Source organism: Dermacentor albipictus, chromosome 6 (genome assembly GCF_038994185.2).
Source record: "Dermacentor albipictus isolate Rhodes 1998 colony chromosome 6, USDA_Dalb.pri_finalv2, whole genome shotgun sequence".
Taxonomy (NCBI): Eukaryota; Metazoa; Arthropoda; class Arachnida; order Ixodida; family Ixodidae; genus Dermacentor; species Dermacentor albipictus.
The window spans coordinates 41,305,284-41,324,430 of NC_091826.1; the positions used below are offsets into that span (position 1 = coordinate 41,305,284).

The window sequence follows — 19,147 nt, forward strand, 5'->3', positions numbered from 1 at the left end:
TCGTGGATTTGCCAACATCGCGTATCCGCTGACATGCCTCCTCCAGAAGGGCGTTCGGCGTTCCCTTTGAATGGACTCCTGAATGTGAAGCTAGTTTTCGTGAGCTGAAGTCTCGTCTGACGTCTCACCCCATTCTCCGACACTTCGACCATGCGGCTCCCACAGAAGTTCATACGGACGCTAGCGGTATTGGCATCGGCGCTGTCCTTATTCAACGCGTCGACACCAAAGAACATGTCGTCGCCTATGCGAGTCGTTCTTTAAGCCCGAGCGTAACTACACCGTTACAGAGCAAGAATGTCTTGCAGTTGTTTTCGCAGTACAGCGCTTCCGGTCGTACCTGTACGGGCGCCCCTTCACTGTGGTGACAGACCATCATTCTCTCTGCTGGCTGGTTAATCTCCGTGATCCGTCGGGCCGGCTTGCGCGTTGGACACTCCGTTTACAGGAATATAACTTTATTGTTTCTTATAAAAGCGGCCGCCGACACGCCGACGCTGACTGCCTCTCGCGCATGCCGCTTCCAACGACGGACTGCGACGCGGACAACTTCGACTGCTATATTGGATCACTGGAGCCGGGATTTCCTGATATAAATACATTCAAGGTCGAGCAACAAAAAGACAGAACTTTAGAACCACTGCTCATTACTGCAAGGCAATCAGCACCATCCTCTCGTTTCTGTGTTCGTGATGGGGTTCTTTACAAAAAGAACTATTCTACTACAGGCCCACGATATCTTCTGGTGGTCCCGGAGAGTCTCCGTGTCTCCGTCTTGCGCGCTATGCATGACGATCCAACATCTGGACATTTGGGTTCTGCGCGAACTCACTACCGCCTTCAAGAAAGGTTCTACTGGCCTAAAATGCGCCAGACGACCGCCCAGTATGTGTCCAGCTGCAGCGAGTGTCAACGTTATAAGCATCCGACGAGTGCTCCTCCTGGTCAACTCCATCCAGTGCCACCCCCCAGCACTCCTTTTGAGCAAGTTGGCATCGACCTCCTCGGTCCTTTTCCGCGTTCATCCGAAGGGAATCGCTGGATTATCGTGTGTGCCGATCACTTGACACGCTACTGTGAGACAGCTGCAATACCATCGGCTACTGCAACCGAAGTGTGTATTTTTCTGCTGCGTTTTGTCATTCTCCGGCATGGACCTCCGAGAGTCATCATCAGCGATCGTGGGCGGCAGTTCACTGCAGACGTGGTCGAAGAGATGCTTCGTCTATGTGCTTCAAGGTTTCGACATTCCACCCCGTATCATCCCCAAACAAATGGCCTTACGGAACGCACGAACAGAACTCTTACTAACATGCTGTCCATGTATGTCGAGTAAGATCATAAGAACTGGGACAGCGTGCTGCCTTTCATCACGTACGCATTTAACACCTCAAAGCATGAAGTTACGGGCTACAGTCCCTTCTTTCTTCTTTACGCTCGTCCGCCTCGTTATACACTAGACACTATCTTCCCGTTTTCCAGCCACGATAATCTTTGTATATCAGAGACAGTCTGTCTTGCTGAAGAAGCCCGACGACTTGCTTCTTTACGCACTCCTGTTTCACAAGACCGCTCGAAGGCACGCTACGACCACCGACGCCGACACGTGATATATGACCCTGGTGATTTAGTGTTGCTCTGGAAACCAACCAGGAAACGTGGACTATGTGAAAAACTGCTGGCCCACTATGTTGGACCCTATGTTATTACGGAGCGCATCAGCGAATTAACCTACCGCATAGCACGTCTCACATCAAATGGCCGACGGTCAGCCAAGACTGAACTTTCGCATGTCGCCCGTTTAAAGCCCTTTATTTCTCGACAGCCTGTGTGACTTGCCCGGCGGGCTTCGTCTGCACGGAGGGAAATGTTACGCTCTTAGGTGCATAGTGGGTTCACGAATGTGACGCTCTTAGGTGCATAGTGGGTTCACGCCTCAAGAAACAGTGTGCGGGGGCACCGAAGAGTGGTGAACGAGAAAGACGACGTGTGGCTGGCTGGCTGAAGCTCGACAGGCGCTCAGCTGATCAAGGCCATCGCTTCTAATTCTACCCGGCTTCAAAGTAACGCCTTTTGTGGGCGCAACAATATATATGGTTTCTTTCTGGCACAATGGGATTAAGACAAGGTGCAGGAAAGAAGGGCAAAATTAATGGATAGCATAAGCGTATAATACGCGGCTTGCAGATGAGTGGATTAAAGACTAAAATGGAGGAGAATTGCGGACAGTGGTCCATGAGATCCTGCGTGGTTTCCATAGTATCTCATTCTATGCGCTGTCATCGTCGTTAGGTGAAGAAAAATGAAAAACTCCCGCTGGTAACGTAAATACCGAGGCGGTGGAAACAGTCCACTTGTTAGGCACACGGTAAAGATTTTCACTTTGTTCTGCGTCTGGTGAACGCATACAGGAAAGATGCGACGGAAATTTGAGACTCGTAATTATGTGTAAACCACACGCCTATAGCGCGCAAGTTTAACGTTTCGTGGCTTTAGTTGGTACAGCAGCCTCTCAAGTGTTAAGTGAATCAATTTCCCTTTTCTGTTTGTTAGGTCAACACCGAAATTAATTATGAGGACGGGAAGATGTTCGACGATGAAATAGTATGCCAACGTTTCTGAAAACAACAAAATGATCCATGGTCTTGCAGATACGCTTTTCCTAATCACAGAGCAATTGTGGCCCAATGCTGTACGATCGAGTACGGCAGCAAAGATGGGCTTCCTGTGTTACTCTTTAGTTATCTTCAGTAATTTATGCAGTCTGCGTCGCGACTCACCCTTGGTTAACTTAGCTGTATAAAAGTGTTCAACTATTCACTACAAGCATCCATGAATCAGAGGTTGTAATTTCGATGAGAGACCATAAAAATTACAAGCGTCAAGCATAAGGACGCATGCAAATAAACTTTTAGTTTTGTATTCCCCTGCTTTCTTCTCTAGGGATCCATCAAACGGCGGTTTCAGTAACGTGGCACAGGAAGTGATAACATTGTTTTCTGCGCTCAATTTTGAGGTTTCTCAGTTGGCTTCATATTTAGCGCTCACAGTGCGTACACTGTACTTGTCACGTGTCTTTATCAGGACCAAAAAAAACGCCTTGCAAAGTTTTTTGAATGGTAGGTACGTATTATGTCATGCTTGATAAAGCAAACTACACGTGGGCTCCTCGTTGACTTTTATACAACAAATCACTGTATTATTCTAGAAACAAAAAGGTAGCATTGGAAAACTCAAAACAGTGAAAAGCATTGTGCAGATACACTGCAATAAAAGTACACGTTGGTCATTCGTGCATGCCGCTTATGCTTTCAAACTGCTCAGTATTTCTTTTATCTTACTGATTTGAAACGTTCTCTCTTTTTTATCATACTTCCCTTTTAAATTTTAATTTCGAGCTACAACCTAAGGACCTTGGGTAGCATGTCACAATTTTCTCTAGAGAAACACCCTCAGTTTTATTTAAATCCTATGACACTTCTACTCGAAAAGTCAGGACTACCAAAAACAATCAACATCAGAAGATCTATAGATGAAATATGACGATATCCTTAGGAAAAGAAAGTAAATTAGATAGAGCAAAACATAGAGTATATCGAACCAGAAGTAGGCTAAAATTGTAAAGCTGGTGAGTCACGTCTTTTTTTTTAGTTTTCAGGTACCACGATTTTTGTCGTTTTTCATTTTCCAGAAGCCTGCGGAAAAAACCGTAACTTCTTGAAAGTTGTCTCTGCGCTTTATTAATCTGGCTTGTGTAGGTGCTCTACACGTTACAGGTAACAATCCAGCAGAACTTTCCCCTGGAGTCACTGCAAATGTAATGATAGGAGCATCGACGTCACATATCTTTGAGGCAAGTTGCAAAAGTTATTTAGCATCACCACATATAAAGACACTGGAAAAAGCAAACTGACCCATTCATGTAGTTTTCCAGCAAGGGACGGCGGTTAACGCCGGTAGACATAAAAAAGCACGAGGGAGTCAACCACTAGCAGTTGCCGCTGCGAAAACTCATCAAACATTTTATACACTATGCATCACAATACATAAGCCTAGGCACGATGGCCCTGTTCGATAAACCAGTGCACTTCTTAAAGTCTTGAAATTAATTCACAATCTAAGAGTCCCCCATATACAATCTCCGGGTGAGCTCACGTCAGTGGTGGCGTTTAAACTTGGTCACGTTTATCTCAGGGTAAAAAAATGGCCGCTCGTTTCCGGGGTGCGCGCTGGTCAGGTTCTCGCCCCGGTCCTTTCTGGCCGCGAGCTCGGCGACGCTCAGGATGGGGGCCTCCGGGGGCACGAAGGCGGACGTTCCGAACAGAACCGAGCGCGCCATCTCTCCAAAGGCATTGTCCACGTCTCGGATGTTCGTTTCGTTAAACGCAGCTCCGTGCAACGCATCGTATGACAAATCCCATCGGAAGCGTGACATAAGGTGTATGGCAAAAGCGTTCCGCCAATACGGGTAGGCGTGTGGCTTGTACAGGACTTCCAGCATGTCCATTCCGGTTTCCAGGCCATAGTGCACTCGATGGACGAGATGCGGATGTGGGTGGAAGAGAACTTTGGAGGGCACTACACCCGCGTTGTAATACCAAACTGAGTCATTCAACCTGCGCCATGGAAAGTAGGACCGCGCTGTAGTGATAATGCTGGCCTGCGTCTCTACGTGCTTCGCAACAAACTTTTTAGAGACTGGTGCGACGCATCTACGGGGATCTGTACCTCCAGACTGCCACGCACTACCCCTTGGTTTAATAGTTATAGCACCCGAATAATATAGTAATATCACCCGAAGCGAATTTAAATAAATATAAAATACTTTTCCAATAACTGGCGAATTGAAAACAGTCGCCTTCGCTCAGAAATTTAAAACTATGATCACAATGTAGATTATTCGAAATGTTAACAAGCTTCTGTCATTACATTGCACATTATGCAATGTGGTTTACTTAAAGTACAAATCGAGCATTAGGCACAAATTATCAGCACAATTGTTACTTCCGGGGACGCACGAATGATCGTGGTCAACCTGGAAGCATCCACGTCTATGGGTGCAGTAATGGTGGAGACTATGACCATTGGTGTTAAGGCAAAGGCAGTAAAGGCACTTTCAGTTAGGGTAGAGGTAATGAAGCCACTCGAACGAGCGACCTTTAAATGGAGCATACAAGTCATATGAAGTAACAACGCTTTCGAATGAGAATATCAATGAACTTCTGGAATATCTCGTGATCACCCAGGCTTTCGCCTTCATCGCCCTTAGCGTATGCTAAAGTTACTGCAAACCTCCTTTTTCTTTGGTTCTTTGAAGTTATTGCTGCAAAGCATATTGCTTCGTACAACCATTGTTTATGTTATTTGCCGGGATATGCATTTCTTGCGACCAAGATTTTGTAGTCTTACCTACTCGTAAGAACTCTTGCCCAATGTACCTACGAGAAGATGGCAGAATATTTGAAATCAAAAACCACCTTTAGATAACCACGTGCGTGGTCAAGAATGTTACACTCACAAAGGCACCGCCATGATCGAATTCGAACTGTGGCATGCGTGATTATTCACACATATGCAGCAATAAACTTATATGTTCCAACTACTTCCATTGTTATGCAAAAATAAACATCTGCATTTGATATTTGTATAGATTATATGTGCGCTGCATATATATATCCTAGAAAGACTCAATATTTTTCTTCTTCTTTATTTAAATATGTGTGTGCGTGTGTGCGCGAGCGTAAGTGTGTGGGCCCCTAAACTAGCTGACTTATCGACTGCCTAAGCCTTTGTACATTGTGTCTTCTCTGAATCGCCTCGCGTCGTCCACGCCTGCTGTTGATTCACACTGAGAACTCAACTTCACCTGCACTGGGCCTTAGAAGTCAACCTTCGTAAATACCAGGAGCCTTCATTGCTCCACCTCAATATTCAATCCTGTTCCTTCCTTTTTTTGATACGTTCGCGCGTAAGTTGGGCATTCGCCTGATGAACTGGCAAACTTCAAATTCCTGTATCATGGCGGCGCGTGAGCGGTTTCCACTGCGATGCATGAGCTCTGTGCAGAAGCCGTTTTTTTTCCTTTCTCCGGAGTCAGTTATGTTGGCTGTAGGCTCCTATACTAGGGCGATTTTATTCGCCCCGAACCATCAGACCCGCTTGTCAGGGGAGAAAGTAGTATCAGTTGCAGTAAAGTAGTAAAGTAGTACCGCCCGACTTACCGGCGGTAGGTGTCTAGGTAGAGCCGAAGGAAGCGCGAATTCTTGTGAAAGAACAACACACTGTTTCCCATGATGCCCTCGAGCCCGAAGTTGAGGCTTGCCTCGTATCGCAGGAAGCGTCGCAGAGATTGAATCACGAACACATCTTTGTCAAAGTAGTAGCCTCCGTACTTCATCAGAGCTTTGATGCGGAGCACGTCGGTAGCGTGGTGAGATACCTGCGTAAGAATTGCAGGTGTAGAGCACGGAATTCGGCATCGATTTCAGCCCTACACTGGGTCACATTCAAAAAGTAAGTCACATTTAGTCGCTAGTTCCTCGGGTACCATTCAGTCACTCATAAAGATAATGTAATGGGGTGTATTGAACAGTTCTGATGGTAACGTATGTTCGTAACCGCCAAGGTAGGTGACGCATAGGAGGAACAGCTGCTTGCCCTAACGGCTCACACTCCTGCTAAGCACTGGCGATCCGGCTGGCCCATTACTTGCACTGCAGGCATGGAACAGACGATCTGGCTGGGCTTATCCTTGTGCTATTTTTTCCTCATCACAATTACCCCCGGTGCAAAAGCGGAGGCATCCTTGCGACGTGAGACGTAGGCACGAGCGGGACATAAAATTGTTTGAGGCGGAGAACGTGAACAACCTCCCGTCCACGGCGGCGCTTATCCGATGTCGGTGTAAGCGACTGCATGAAATATTTGAACGGAGAGGTTCGTTCTACGATGCGGTATGGTCCATCATACGGCGAGAGAACTTTGGTCGATAGTCCAGGCGCTGACAACAAGAGAAGTGTGCCAAAAGTGATGTTCGGATTCGTAGCGTCGCCATCACGGTTGGCTATTTGTCGTTGTTGGTCGGCGGATGTGAACTTTCGGGCCAATTGACGGCATTCCTCGGCGTATCGGGTGACGGGTGAAACGGGAGTACACTCTGACGTGTCTGGTTTATAACGCAAAACCGTATCGATGGTATGGGAAGGATTGTGACCGTAAAGAAGAAAGAATGGAGAAAATCCTGTAGTACTTTGTGAGGCCGTACTGTATGCGTACGTGACAAATGGGAGGATGATGTACCAGTTTGTGTGCTCCGATGAAACGTATACACGGTGAGCATATGAACAAGGGTACGATTGTAATACTCCGTAAGCCCGTTAGCATGAGGATGGTGCACCGTAGTGGACCGGTGAACTACGCAGCATTCAGCAAGCAGAACTTCAACCACCTGCGACAAAAACATATGGCTTCTATTACTCTATTGGCACTGCTGGCACGAACGGACAAATTTTTGGACAAAAACAAACATTCCTCGCCTGTAGTAACGTTGCCGCATACGTCCATACGTCTTCAAAACGCCTGCGTGTGCACATTGTGGGTCCGTATGAAAGGATGCGCAAATTTCGGAACGAAAATTCCTAGGGATAGCCAGGAGTCACTTGCGAGCATTGGGATGGTAGTTGCGTCGATACAATAAGTTATCCCGGACAGCAGATTGGGTAGCCAAACGATGCAGGGAGGGGAGATGGGAGATGCAGGCGAGCCAGAAAGGAGATCCAAAAGAGATGCCACCAAAGGATTCTTGCGCTGTTCTGATGCGAAAGTGTCGATGTCGACCGAGGATACCGCTTCAGTTGGGGGGGAGGGAGTCGTGTCGGCTGGCAGCGGAGAGAGGCACAGAGCGTAAGCGTCAGTGAGCTGCCGAAGTGAGCGGTAGATGACGTGTATGTCGTATTCTTGAATGCGCAGGGTCCAACGGGCAAAGCGTCCAGATGGGGCTCTTAAAGAGTATAACCAACAAGTGTGAGATGTTCAGTAACCACATTGAAATGCCTGCCGTATAAATAAGGGCGAAACATCCCCAGTGCCCAAACGATGGCCAGGCATTCTTTTTCTGTGTCGCTCTAATGGCGTTCCGCTTTGATCAGCGCACGGCTGCCGTAATAGTGACGTACTCGGAGTATACAGGCTTGCGCGTCGCAAGGACAGCGCCAAGACGCATACCACTGGCCTCGGTATGCACTTAACTTGGGTGGAGTCGTAGTGTCGCAGTATAGGCGTAGACGTCAGGAGATGGCGTAAGGCCACGAACGCGGTGTCACATGCAGGAAACCAGGAGGATAGGTCGTTGGCGCCACCTAAGATTTGTGTCAGAGGTGATATAATCGAGGCAAAATTGCGAACAAAGCGTCAGAAGTAAAAACACAGGCCGATGAAGCCGCGAAGTTGTTTGAGCGCCTTAGGTTTAGGAAACTCTGCCACAGCGCGAAGTTTTGATCGGTCGGAGCAAATGCCGTGTTGCGATACGACGTGACCTAGAATCATGAGCTTGCGGGTGGTGAACTGGCATCTTTTCAGGTTCAGTTGTATGCCTGCGCTGGTCAAGCACGTCAGCACTTGCCAAAGCCGAAAAAGATGCGTGCTGAAGTCAAAGGCGAACACAAGGATGTCGTCGAGGCAGCATAAACACGTGCTCGATTTTAGGCCGAGCATGGTATTGTCGATCATTCGTTCAAACGTAGCAAGCGCATTGCATAGGCCAAATGGCATCACATTAAATTTGTATAAACCATCTGGAGTAATGAATGCAGTTTTAGGGCGACCAACTGCTGACATTGGGACCTGCCAGTAGACCAAGCGTAAATCCAACGAAGAGAAGAATTCAGCGTCTTGCACGCAGTCCTGAGCGTCGTCAATGCGCTGTGGAGGGTAGACGTCTTTTCGCGTTATCTTATAAGACCGAATGGAACCATCTTTCGTTTTCTGACGACAACCACCGCTGCTGCCCATGGGCTACTGGAAGGCCTCATGACGCCGCGCTGAAGCATGTCGTCCACGAGCTCACTGATCACCTGAAGCTCCTTGGGGGAGACGCGGTACGGGCGATGCCGCAATGGCGCGTTTGAGCCAGTGTCGATGTGGTGGGTTACGGGTGTCGTGCGACCCAGAATAGGCTCAGTGACATCAATAGAAGAACGGAACTGGGCAAGCAAGTCAAGAAGCTGGGAGCGCTGCTCGGAAGTAAGGTCATCTGCAATGAAACGCGTGAATAAATGAGGGGATGGCGGAGCAGAAGTGGAAAGGGCACAGAATTCTGTGAGCTTTGCATATGACGCATCCGGCACGTCCGTTATAAACATGTCATCAAGAGGCTGAACACGGCTATGTGCTGTAGGAAGCCGATTGGAGACAACGATAGAGTTGAAACATGCTGAATTGTCAAGTGTGGTGAAAAGGAGGGGAACGTCTTTGTGGGTTATGAAGAGGTGCGAAGGAGTGAAGAGGACAGCGCCGCAGAAGACGGGAACAACGGCAGAGGAGTACGGCTGTATGGCGATGTCTTCCCGAAGGACTAGCTTACAGGGAAGAGAAGTGGCGCCGACAAGGCACACATCACACAGAGGCGATGATTCGAATTCGGCATGGGTACAATCGATGACGGCATTATTTCGCGAAAGTAAGTCCTACCCAAGTATCGCGTCGTGGTAGCAGGACTGCAGAACCACCAACTCCACAATGTTGAGAACGCCCTGAACAACAACTCTAGCTGTGCATCCTGCTGAACGCTGTAGTGGTTGGGCGCTTGCTGTGCGAAGAGAAAACCCATAAAGCGGCATCGTAACTTTTCGTAGAGTGCGAGAGAGGCCTTCATTTAGGACGGACACGGCTGCTCCACTATTAATTAGCGCATAGATAGTGATGCCGCCAACAGTAAGGTTGACAACGTTTCAACATGACAATCGAGGACTTGCACAGATCGATGGCGACGCAGTTGTTGCCTCCTGAACTGCGGCGCTTAGTTTTGCTCTTGCGTCGGTTAAGGGAGCCTACGCATGGGGGACAACTAGCGGCCACACGTGGAAGGTGGACGACGTGTGAGTACCGGGTGCTCGGCTGGTGGCCTGTTCGACTGCCGACTAAAATAAGTGTCGTGGAAAGCTTGCAGGTCGGCGTAAGGAGGCGACTGCACAAACCCCCAGAGTGCAACATGCGGCGGCGGCAGATTCGTGCAACATGGCCGTGAATACCGCAGGCATAACATATGGGCCTGTTGTCTTGCGCGCGCGTAGGATCAGCAAGAGCTGGAGGAGGTCAAGAACGGGATCATGAAAGGGTGGTAGCGACCGTGAATGCAGCTCAACGAGTGGTTGACGAGGAGGAAGCGCGGTGAGGTATGCACAAGTGGCGCGGCGACAGTGTACTTCTGACGCTGCATTGGTAGAGCCTCAGAATCTTGGTCTTTAATAACACCCTGGAGCGTAGGGGCGACGTGTGTCGGAGGTTGTAATCACCTTGGAGTGTTTCACATACAAGGTGCTTCTTTAAGGATATGCAGAACCTTCATGATAAGGATGCGGGCGCAGGACACGCGGTATCTTGCAAAGAAGTTTCTAGACGAGGCAGACATAAGTTGCTCCGAATAACGTGAGTTTCACTAGCATATTTTAAAGAAACGCGTAAATGACATCTATGAGTACGAAACACAATGTTTCTGCGAGGAAGAGCCCCTCTCCGTGAATAGCTTATCAAAAAAGAAATGTCTTTCCTAAGCCTCCAGAGGAAAGAGATTCTACGCGCCCGGCTAGACGTCCCGAATGTAAGGCATTTTTTTTTTCCGTGGCCAGAAATGCGTCCCTAACTGTTCCGGACGTCTCGAAACAACCAAAAACGTTTTTCCATAGGAATGAATAACTGAATAGAATAATTATGTTTGTGAATGCAAGATGTGTAATCCAGCACAGCGATTAACAGCAATCATATCATTACGAAGCAGTCGCAAAATTAAACGCAATATGCTGCATATAAGCATGCTAAAACCAAGCACGCTTGAATGGTCCCTGACGTGCATGGGATGAACACGAATCGACTGAATTGGCTGGATGAGCGTAATTTTGGTCATTTGTGATCGACTCGCGCTAAATACATTTAACTCGACTCAACTTCTTCATTGGCTACACATAAGGCTATGACCCAGTGCATGCGTCATTTTGCGAATTTCGAATGCAAGAGCTCCCTGGGCGATGCATGGCAGTGGTGCGCTCCAATACTCGTAATGCCTGGCTATGCATATGCATGCATATGCGCCTTTCCTTGAAAACTCACCAAATTTAGCTGCTGTGCTCCTGTGTACTAATTTTTCTTTAGTGTTGGCTCAGCGAGCATTGAAATGACAACTACTTCACACAGGTTTACTACAGTCTAAAGTCTAGGGAAAGTATTGCAGGAGTAAAGGGGCCGATTTGCTCTTGGAAGGGGTGTTTTACTCTCTCAAAATGTCGAGTGGAGTGAAATGTTCTTTTCACTATGCCCTTCTGAGAGAGAGTAGAGTGCCCGTTCTACTCATGCGGCAGTATGCAAAAAAAAAAAAACGTAGCGTAATCTCCTGGTTAAACTATAGAAGGCTGGCACCAAACATGGCGATTTATTACTCACGCAGGCTGAGCAAAGAGCACGCTATTTTGCATCTAAGAAGAAAAAGGCAGGCACAGTGCAAAGGAAAGTGGAACCAGCACTCTATTTTTTCACTCGGAGTTGCCCCACCAGCTGCGCGTGATACACCGCGGAACAGCACAGCACCGGAAAAAGGTGATGCATGAAGCGAGCAGAAACGAAGGCCATCCAAGGGAGACCGTGTGTCAGACACATCGCGCCTCCGCGAAAACAGGACCCTCGTTCGTCATTGAGCGGGTATATCAACACACCCTCCATGGTCAGTGAATTTTAGCATACGTGCATATTCTGCGTATATGACATACTGTCTCCAGGAAGTCGTCGCGACGTTAGCCGGCGTGGTTGACAACGGAATAGGCAAGCTCGCTGCGTCTAGTAATGAGCACAGCGTTTTCACGAAAGGAAGCGCAAAAAACATGGATGACGAGTATTGTTGTGTGGCAATCCTACACGCTAAAGGGTGCCACTATTTATGGAGTGTATAGTGTAAAAGTAATGCTTCTTTTTCTTTTTGGCTTTAAATGGCTTTGTAGCTTTGCAAACTGATAATTTTGAGCAAGTATTGCGCTAGAATTACAATATTTCATGTCCTTATACGTGTGGGAGATACTCCTTATCTGTCCTAACAACTACTGTGGGCTACAAATTGTACTGAGGAAACCATGATAAACACCGCTGCAAGAACGTCGGACGCAAAAAGCACAAAAACTAGACAAATCTATTTCCCATTACGAATCCTTCCCATGGTAGCGACACGATAGCAGCGCCATAGTTTCCTCGAGTGGTTCTTGTGGGAAATATATAAATGGTAGTGGCTTAACGCTTTCTGGCTGCAGCGTGTTCATTTACCTTTATGGGAATGCCGAAAACCTCAGTGGGGAAAACAGCTGGGATGAAGGTGAAGTTGATGCCTTCCAGAAAGCGAGTGTAGTTGCCTTGAAAGCCGCAAGGACTGCAGTGAACGTATATCTTTTCGGGCCGGTGGTTCAGATACATGGAGCGGAAGGCCACCACGTCTATAAAGTCCACTTCGGCCGCATCGTACCTGCGCAGATATCAAGATGATTGCGTTTAACAGTTAATGCCTTTCAAGGCAGCGTTACAAGCTTGGTAAGCCGACAAAAACAAGACAATCAACATGTTTCTTGGTAACGTGATAGTGGAGCTTTCGTGAAGCGGGTAAATAAATGCCACGCAACAGTTTATACTCTGCAAAGCGTTTCGCACAAACCGCGCGACGCACGCGAGCGCACTTAATACCGTTAATGGGCGTGGCCCGCTTTGCTTCGACAATATATCCAGGCTGGACGCGCATACATGTCAGGGCCGATCTTGGAGACAGCGCAACAGTAAACAGCGGTTTCCTCGTCCGAAGATCGGCGAAAGCTGATGTGTCAAACATCTACCCCGAAAATTCGCATAAAAAGATTTTCTTTATCGAAGAAATTGGGCTCTGCATGGCGTAGATTTCCTGCACTTTCGTACCGTGCGTTTTGTCACTGAGTAGTTCCGTAAAAAACTATGGCCATCAACGTGGACATAAGCAAGCTTATTATTGCTGGGAGCGGTGTCCTACCTATGAGTCATTCGGCAGACCGAAGCACGCAGGCATGGCCAGGACTACCCGGGAGTGTCCGCAAAGAATGATTTGCTTTAAATTGAGCCTAAAAGAATTGATAACCCTGTCTTCAGTTCTCAGCAGAACAGGGAGCGATAATTTCACTACTGGCCCCCTTTGAATAGTATAGAGAGCTGTATGATAGCCAGAAGGAGTGTTGGGTTTGTCAAATTATCCGACTTACCTAACCAAGTGCAGTATGTCCGGCACTATATCATAGCTGTACCCCGAAAGTTCGTCCGAGTCGTAGAAACTCTTTGGAAGATGCTGATTGTAGGTTCCATTGCGAGAGAACTTCAAATGGCGGTAGATTGTCCTGGCAGCTACGGAGCACGTTAGGACAGCCAGGACCACGTTTAACCTAAAGAACGAGATTGGGATATATCACAGTAACTGCAATGTTTGAATAATCAAACTATTGCTGTCATGGGGCAAATGTCTCCTAGATGGGCCAAGGCTGGTGCTCTTCGATTCATAAGGTCATGGAATCTTGCCCGAATCCCATAGAATGCATCGAATGCTCCCGATAAAGCCGCGGTGATATTAACGTCACTCTTTCGTCACAACCTGCTTTGGCAGCGGTTCATGGATAAGCATACCTATGCACACCGCTTCATAATATCGTGCTACCTAGGCCGAAATTTATATTGCCCGGATCGGCCTGATCAGGGTGGTGACGTACAAACCACGGTGGCTTATCAACACCACATAGATTGCAAAAGGCCTGTTCACATCGACTCAAGGCCGTCGTGCTACCTCACCCTTAATTTCAATTGCAAAGTCTGGCTTCACGATGGTGTCGACGTCACAATCATCACCACTATTCGCGAGCAGGCCCGTTGGACTCTATGGCAGTCAGGCCAGGTAGCATGACGTTATCGATTGGAGGGAGCAGGCCTTGTGCTATCTTGGTGACGTTGGCTTACTCAGTAGCGTCCTCATTACATTCTATGGTAAGCGGGAAACCCACTGTGGCATCACGGACCGAACTGCACAGGTTTTGTGCTAACCAAGACGCGTTGGCATTGAAGTGTAGATTTCCGTTCAGGCATCAAGACGTCACAAAAACGGACTGCGCAGGCCTGGTATATAGAAGGGTTAGCGCCAAGGCGGCGGACCTAGTTGGGCAATGAGCAGCGATGTTTGGAAAATTTATTTTTGCACTACGCTTTGGCGTCCATTTTCTCCTTTCAACATAGTTAGGGCTATTCCAATATTTTTTTATTCCAATCTCCTGACGTCAAGTTTGCGTTACTGCCAACGCGAGCATCGGGCGGTGACCCGCAGTGTTGCCTGAACAAACCTATCAAACGCCCTCCTCGCCTATAAGAGCTTACTTTTGTTTGCTTTGAAAACGAATAACATCGGCTACAGCGAGTGGCTTGTCTTATCTAATTGGCTGACAAGAGGCGAGCAGTGATTTCAAGTGGAGAGGGATTCGATGGGCCTGAGCCACTCCACTGAAGGTGAATAACCGGATGAAGAGGGTGGTGCTGGCGTATGCGATTGGTCCGCTTTCACTTACTTAGGTTCCGGTGTGTGTTCGAAAATCGCGGCGGCATGCTACGAGAGGTAACAATGGGGCTAAAACTGATACTCGGCAAAGAAGAGTCGGCAGAACGATGTCGTCAACGTGCCCAAAGTGCTGGAAAATTTTACACGGCGACACAAGAAGTTTTATTACACGCGAATGAACCCATGCTCGCCGGCAGGCGCGAGCAGCCAGTGGCCGAGTGATCGGCAGTAGCCATCTTTTATTCCTTTCGGAACGGGGCAGTCTGCTGCTATTCAGACGAAAATTCAGTATTGGTCGGCATATTAATGCGCTTTTAACATGTACACGTCACTTTGGCGCATTGAGTTTTTGTGGTTTCGTGACGTCACGTGACAGGTAGGAGAAGTGGGTGCAGCCGGAAAAGTTTTGACCAATAGCCGAACGCTAACGGGGTGAAGGCGTCGAATCAGAAATAACAATTGTTCTGTTCAGTCCAATGATGCATAATCAGTCAGTACGCGTCGTATCAGATGGGGAGCTATCGCGGTTTTCCTGACGTCGCGTGACAGACAGGCGCAGTAGGGCTGGCTCAAAATTTTTGAGCAATCACAGAGGGCTGATTGCAGAATTGGAATAGAAAAGTTTAGAATAGCCTTACGTTATAGGGCCATTAATTCATCTTTGTTCTTTCGGTAGAAATTGAGAACAATAATGTTCGTACCACAGAGGCGTTTTATTTTCAGTGGACATGGACATTTTTTACGACATGGACAAAAGTAGAGTACGAACATTTCAGTACCTTACTGTGTACTTGTAGCCTGTGAAATTACTTAGAAGTATGACATAAATTTTATATTTCAGATTTATAAATAAACCGAATTCGTTACATTGAAAAGTATCTTCACCGGCAACTTCAGATAGAAAATGCGCATTAATGTGTTTATGCCAATTTTGCTCAAACTTTCGACTAAAGTGTACATCATAAGCTCTAGAATCATTGAACCAATAAACGTCACTAAAGTAAATTACATCTAAAATACAACAATGTACATTAATGTACTAGCCCCTTTGTTCATTATTTTCTGAAACTTCACAAGGGTATCAGTTGGTTTACTTAAGGTCGACTGAAGCGGAAACCTGAAAATTAACTTGAGAATTTTCTCTGTATGGCATTCTGGTTACCTCATAACTCAGCCTGTATAACATACTTCAGATTTATTCGTACCGTGCACTAGCAGTTTATGCAGATAGGACTGGTATAATGCAGCGCCTCTGCCAAGTGCATAAGAAATGAGGTTATAAACAAACAATAATACTTTGAAAACTAGTATCTAAAGAACAATGCAACAAACCGTTAGAGCTATGCATAGGCTAACCTTTGTTGGCTATACCGTTGCATACTATTTATCTTTGAAAATTAAGATTATCAAATGTGCACGTGTACTGTGTAATACGACAATTTATGCATATCGTGTTTCATTTCAAAATGAACCATTCATTACTTCAATCGTCAATGACTATTCGTAAAGTCAATTTCGTCTTCAGACTCCTGAAAGTAGTCATGGCAACCTGTGAACTTTCACATTCGTAAAATTGCGCGAAGAAGAACGGAACGAAATCTTTCCTATTTTAAGCTTTCCTAGAGCACTCTTGAGAAAATTTTGAGTCATAGAGACGCGCTTCATTAACAATGATTTACCTTCTCAGGCAGCGCAACCGAAGTCACAAACTTGGTTTAGCACTAATGACAAGGAGCATATGAGGATATCTTATCGTACAGTGACATCGACTTTTTCAGCAACTTTGTGTTTGCTGATACCAACCTTTATGGGAACTTCTCGGTGTCAGCTTGTTTGATGAAAGTGTCTCTGGCGTTTTTTATAATCATAAGACTTCCAAATCAATTTTCTAAGAACAAGAACTTCACATTATTCGCAAACTGAATTTACTTTAGACGCTTGATAACACTTGATACAGATTTTGTAAAATCGTAATACTGGTCGAAATTAGTATAGGTAGCGAAAAATTGAGGAGACTTGTCAGGCATGCTGAAAGCTAGAAAATTACAACAGAAGTAAAAATAATGGGGTTTTACATGCCAAAGCCTCTTTCTGATTATGAAGCATGTCTCAGTCGGGGACTCCGGTAATTTCGACCACCTGGGGTTTTTTAACGTACACGGGTGTTCTCGCATTTCGCCCCAATCGAAATGCGGCCGCCGTGGCCGGGATTCGCTCCCGCGACCCAGTGCTGTGCAGCCCAACACTACAGCCACTGAGCAACCCCTGCGGGTTACTGCAGAAGTAATCACAAGATGACCGTTGACAGTAATGCGAAAGGCATTTGTTAAAGTAGGGATACAAAGAGATAGATAGATAGATAGATAGATAGATAGATAGATAGATAGATAGATAGATAGATAGATAGATAGATAGATAGATAGATAGATAGATAGATAGATAGATAGATAGATAGATAGATAGATAGATAGATAGATAGATAGATAGATAGATAGATAGATAGATAGATAGATAGATAGATAGATAGATAGATAGATAGATAGATAGATAGATAGATAGATAGATAGATAGATAGATAGATAGATAGATAGATAGATAGATAGATAGATAGATCGTCGAAGATAATTTTGAATATGAACAAAATAGATTTCTTCCGTCTTGACATGAGAATCTAGAGGGTATATAATTGCAGTTTTCTGATAGGGACTGAATTAGTCGTGTAAACATGATCGTTAATTTTTTTTCAAGTTTTGTGAGTTCAGGAAACTGTTGGGAAAAGTTAGTGATTCAAATAAAAATTTAATGCCACCGTTTGCAGTAGGTAGATATTAACCTGTGCTCATAAATGCAATATGTTCCCGGAAGACCACTCGAAAACATTAAGCATGAATGTGTTCCCCGGAATGCGCCAAAAATTAGACGGCCCGTAGAACACAATCGTTCGTAAATCCCACTCGTTTGGAATCTGCGGTGGCGGCGAGCGAAGGCAGCAACACTTCAATTCGGAAAGAAACCTGTGTGCGCGAACGTTACTGCTTTTCGATTGCATTGCATGCAGCCTCCGTTGACTGTCATCGAACGCGTGACCTTGTGCGAGTGGCAGAAAGGCCTAAAGACCAAGTCACTTTGCGTTGTGCAAACAGCTAACACAGTAAGAAAGGGCGAGAGAGAACATAAAAGCGTTTCATTGTATATGACGATGTTGGCTACTCTAAAGCGCAGTCCTTGTCAAAAGTGTACAAGCCGTGGCGGCATGTCGTATGTTTTAACACACTAGGGATTGAAAACAACTTCCGCAATCAGTACACAGAGATAAGGACTGTCAGCAGTGCCAAGAGAATTGAATGCAAGAAATGGGTAGGGAAGGCTTTGCGTAAGCCCAATTTTGACACAAGCTGAATGAACCCGTCAACCGCTGAGCGCCACAATGTTGATTCAATCGGCGCAAATAGGTAAGATGTTGCACTTTAGGTTTAAGCACACTCCGGTTTCTGTAAATTAGGTTTCTGCAAGTTCGCACCCCGTGTCACTCTGTCTCCCATAGTTTGTGCATGGAGGTCAATACAAAGGAAAAGAAGAAGGACAGGTAGCGGTGATTCGATCTTTTCCTTTTTGCTTTTCGTCAGTCGTCCGAGCGGCTCTCCGCTTCAATTACCACAAGTCTTCATGACCTTTAAGGTATCTGACTATAAGAATCAAACAGAACTGAGAAGAACGAATCCTGATAAATACTGGAAAGGATTTCAGCCATACCACAATAAGAGTGCGACCAAACGACTGCAGAGGCCGGCCCGACGGGTCGTTTCTTTCGGCTGTCCAGGCAACTGATTTTGTGGCTCCATGATGGCTCCGTGTTCCCGTTCTGCGATATTAATGGCACAGGCCCACTATGGGCGCAGGCCAGCATTCACGCAGCAAGAGAAAGAAGAAGAGAAAGCAAATACCAAGTAAGATCCCAGGACTGAATGTCATCCGAATATACAGCGAAATATACAGCGCAGCATTGTAAACTTTGAAAATCACACTTCATTGTGATGCTTGCAAAGGAAGCATTTAGATTTTTTATCGTTCTTACATTTTTTTTACAGTACCCTCAGGGCCCAAAAGGGCGTTACAGAGGGGGGTGGGTACAATAATAATAAAAAATACATGCTCAAACAATTATTAGTATTAAGGTGATAAATTCAAAAGATAATCAGTTATTGAAGTCTTGAAAGATGATGCCTCCTCGATACAGGCGATGGAGGGGGGAAGGCGGTTCCAATCGGCACTGGTTTTCGGCAGAAATGAGTCAGAGAAAACATTTGTGCGACAGAAAGGAATGAACACTTTAAACCGATGATC

General features: G+C 46.3%; 1 protein-coding gene across 1 annotated transcript; it reads right to left on the reverse strand.

Annotated features, from left to right (window-relative positions):
• Positions 1-4,026: 4,026 nt before the first annotated feature.
• On the reverse strand, positions 4,027-18,673 carry LOC135920726 (uncharacterized). Its single transcript, XM_065454954.2, has 5 exons — positions 18,557-18,673; positions 13,473-13,649; positions 12,520-12,715; positions 6,222-6,439; positions 4,027-4,616 (listed from the first exon to the last, which is right to left on the reverse strand). The coding sequence occupies exons 1-5, from the start codon at positions 18,643-18,645 to the stop codon at positions 4,157-4,159; spliced, it is 1,140 nt and encodes a 379-aa protein (XP_065311026.2). The 5' UTR covers positions 18,646-18,673; the 3' UTR covers positions 4,027-4,156.
• Positions 18,674-19,147: the final 474 nt, after the last annotated feature.

Bases quoted from the DNA above. Each gene is read 5' to 3' on its own strand.
- LOC135920726 (XM_065454954.2), bottom strand. From the start codon at position 18,645: ATGGAGCCACAAAATCAGTTGCCTGGACAGCCGAAAGAAACGACCCGT. The intron at 13,650-18,556 runs GTATGGCTGAAA...CTCGTTCTTTAG, and splicing joins TTGGTCGCACTCTTATTGTG to GTTAAACGTGGTCCTGGCTG. The intron at 4,617-6,221 runs GTAAGTCGGGCG...TCCATGGCGCAG, and splicing joins TACCTAGACACCTACCGCCG to GTTGAATGACTCAGTTTGGT.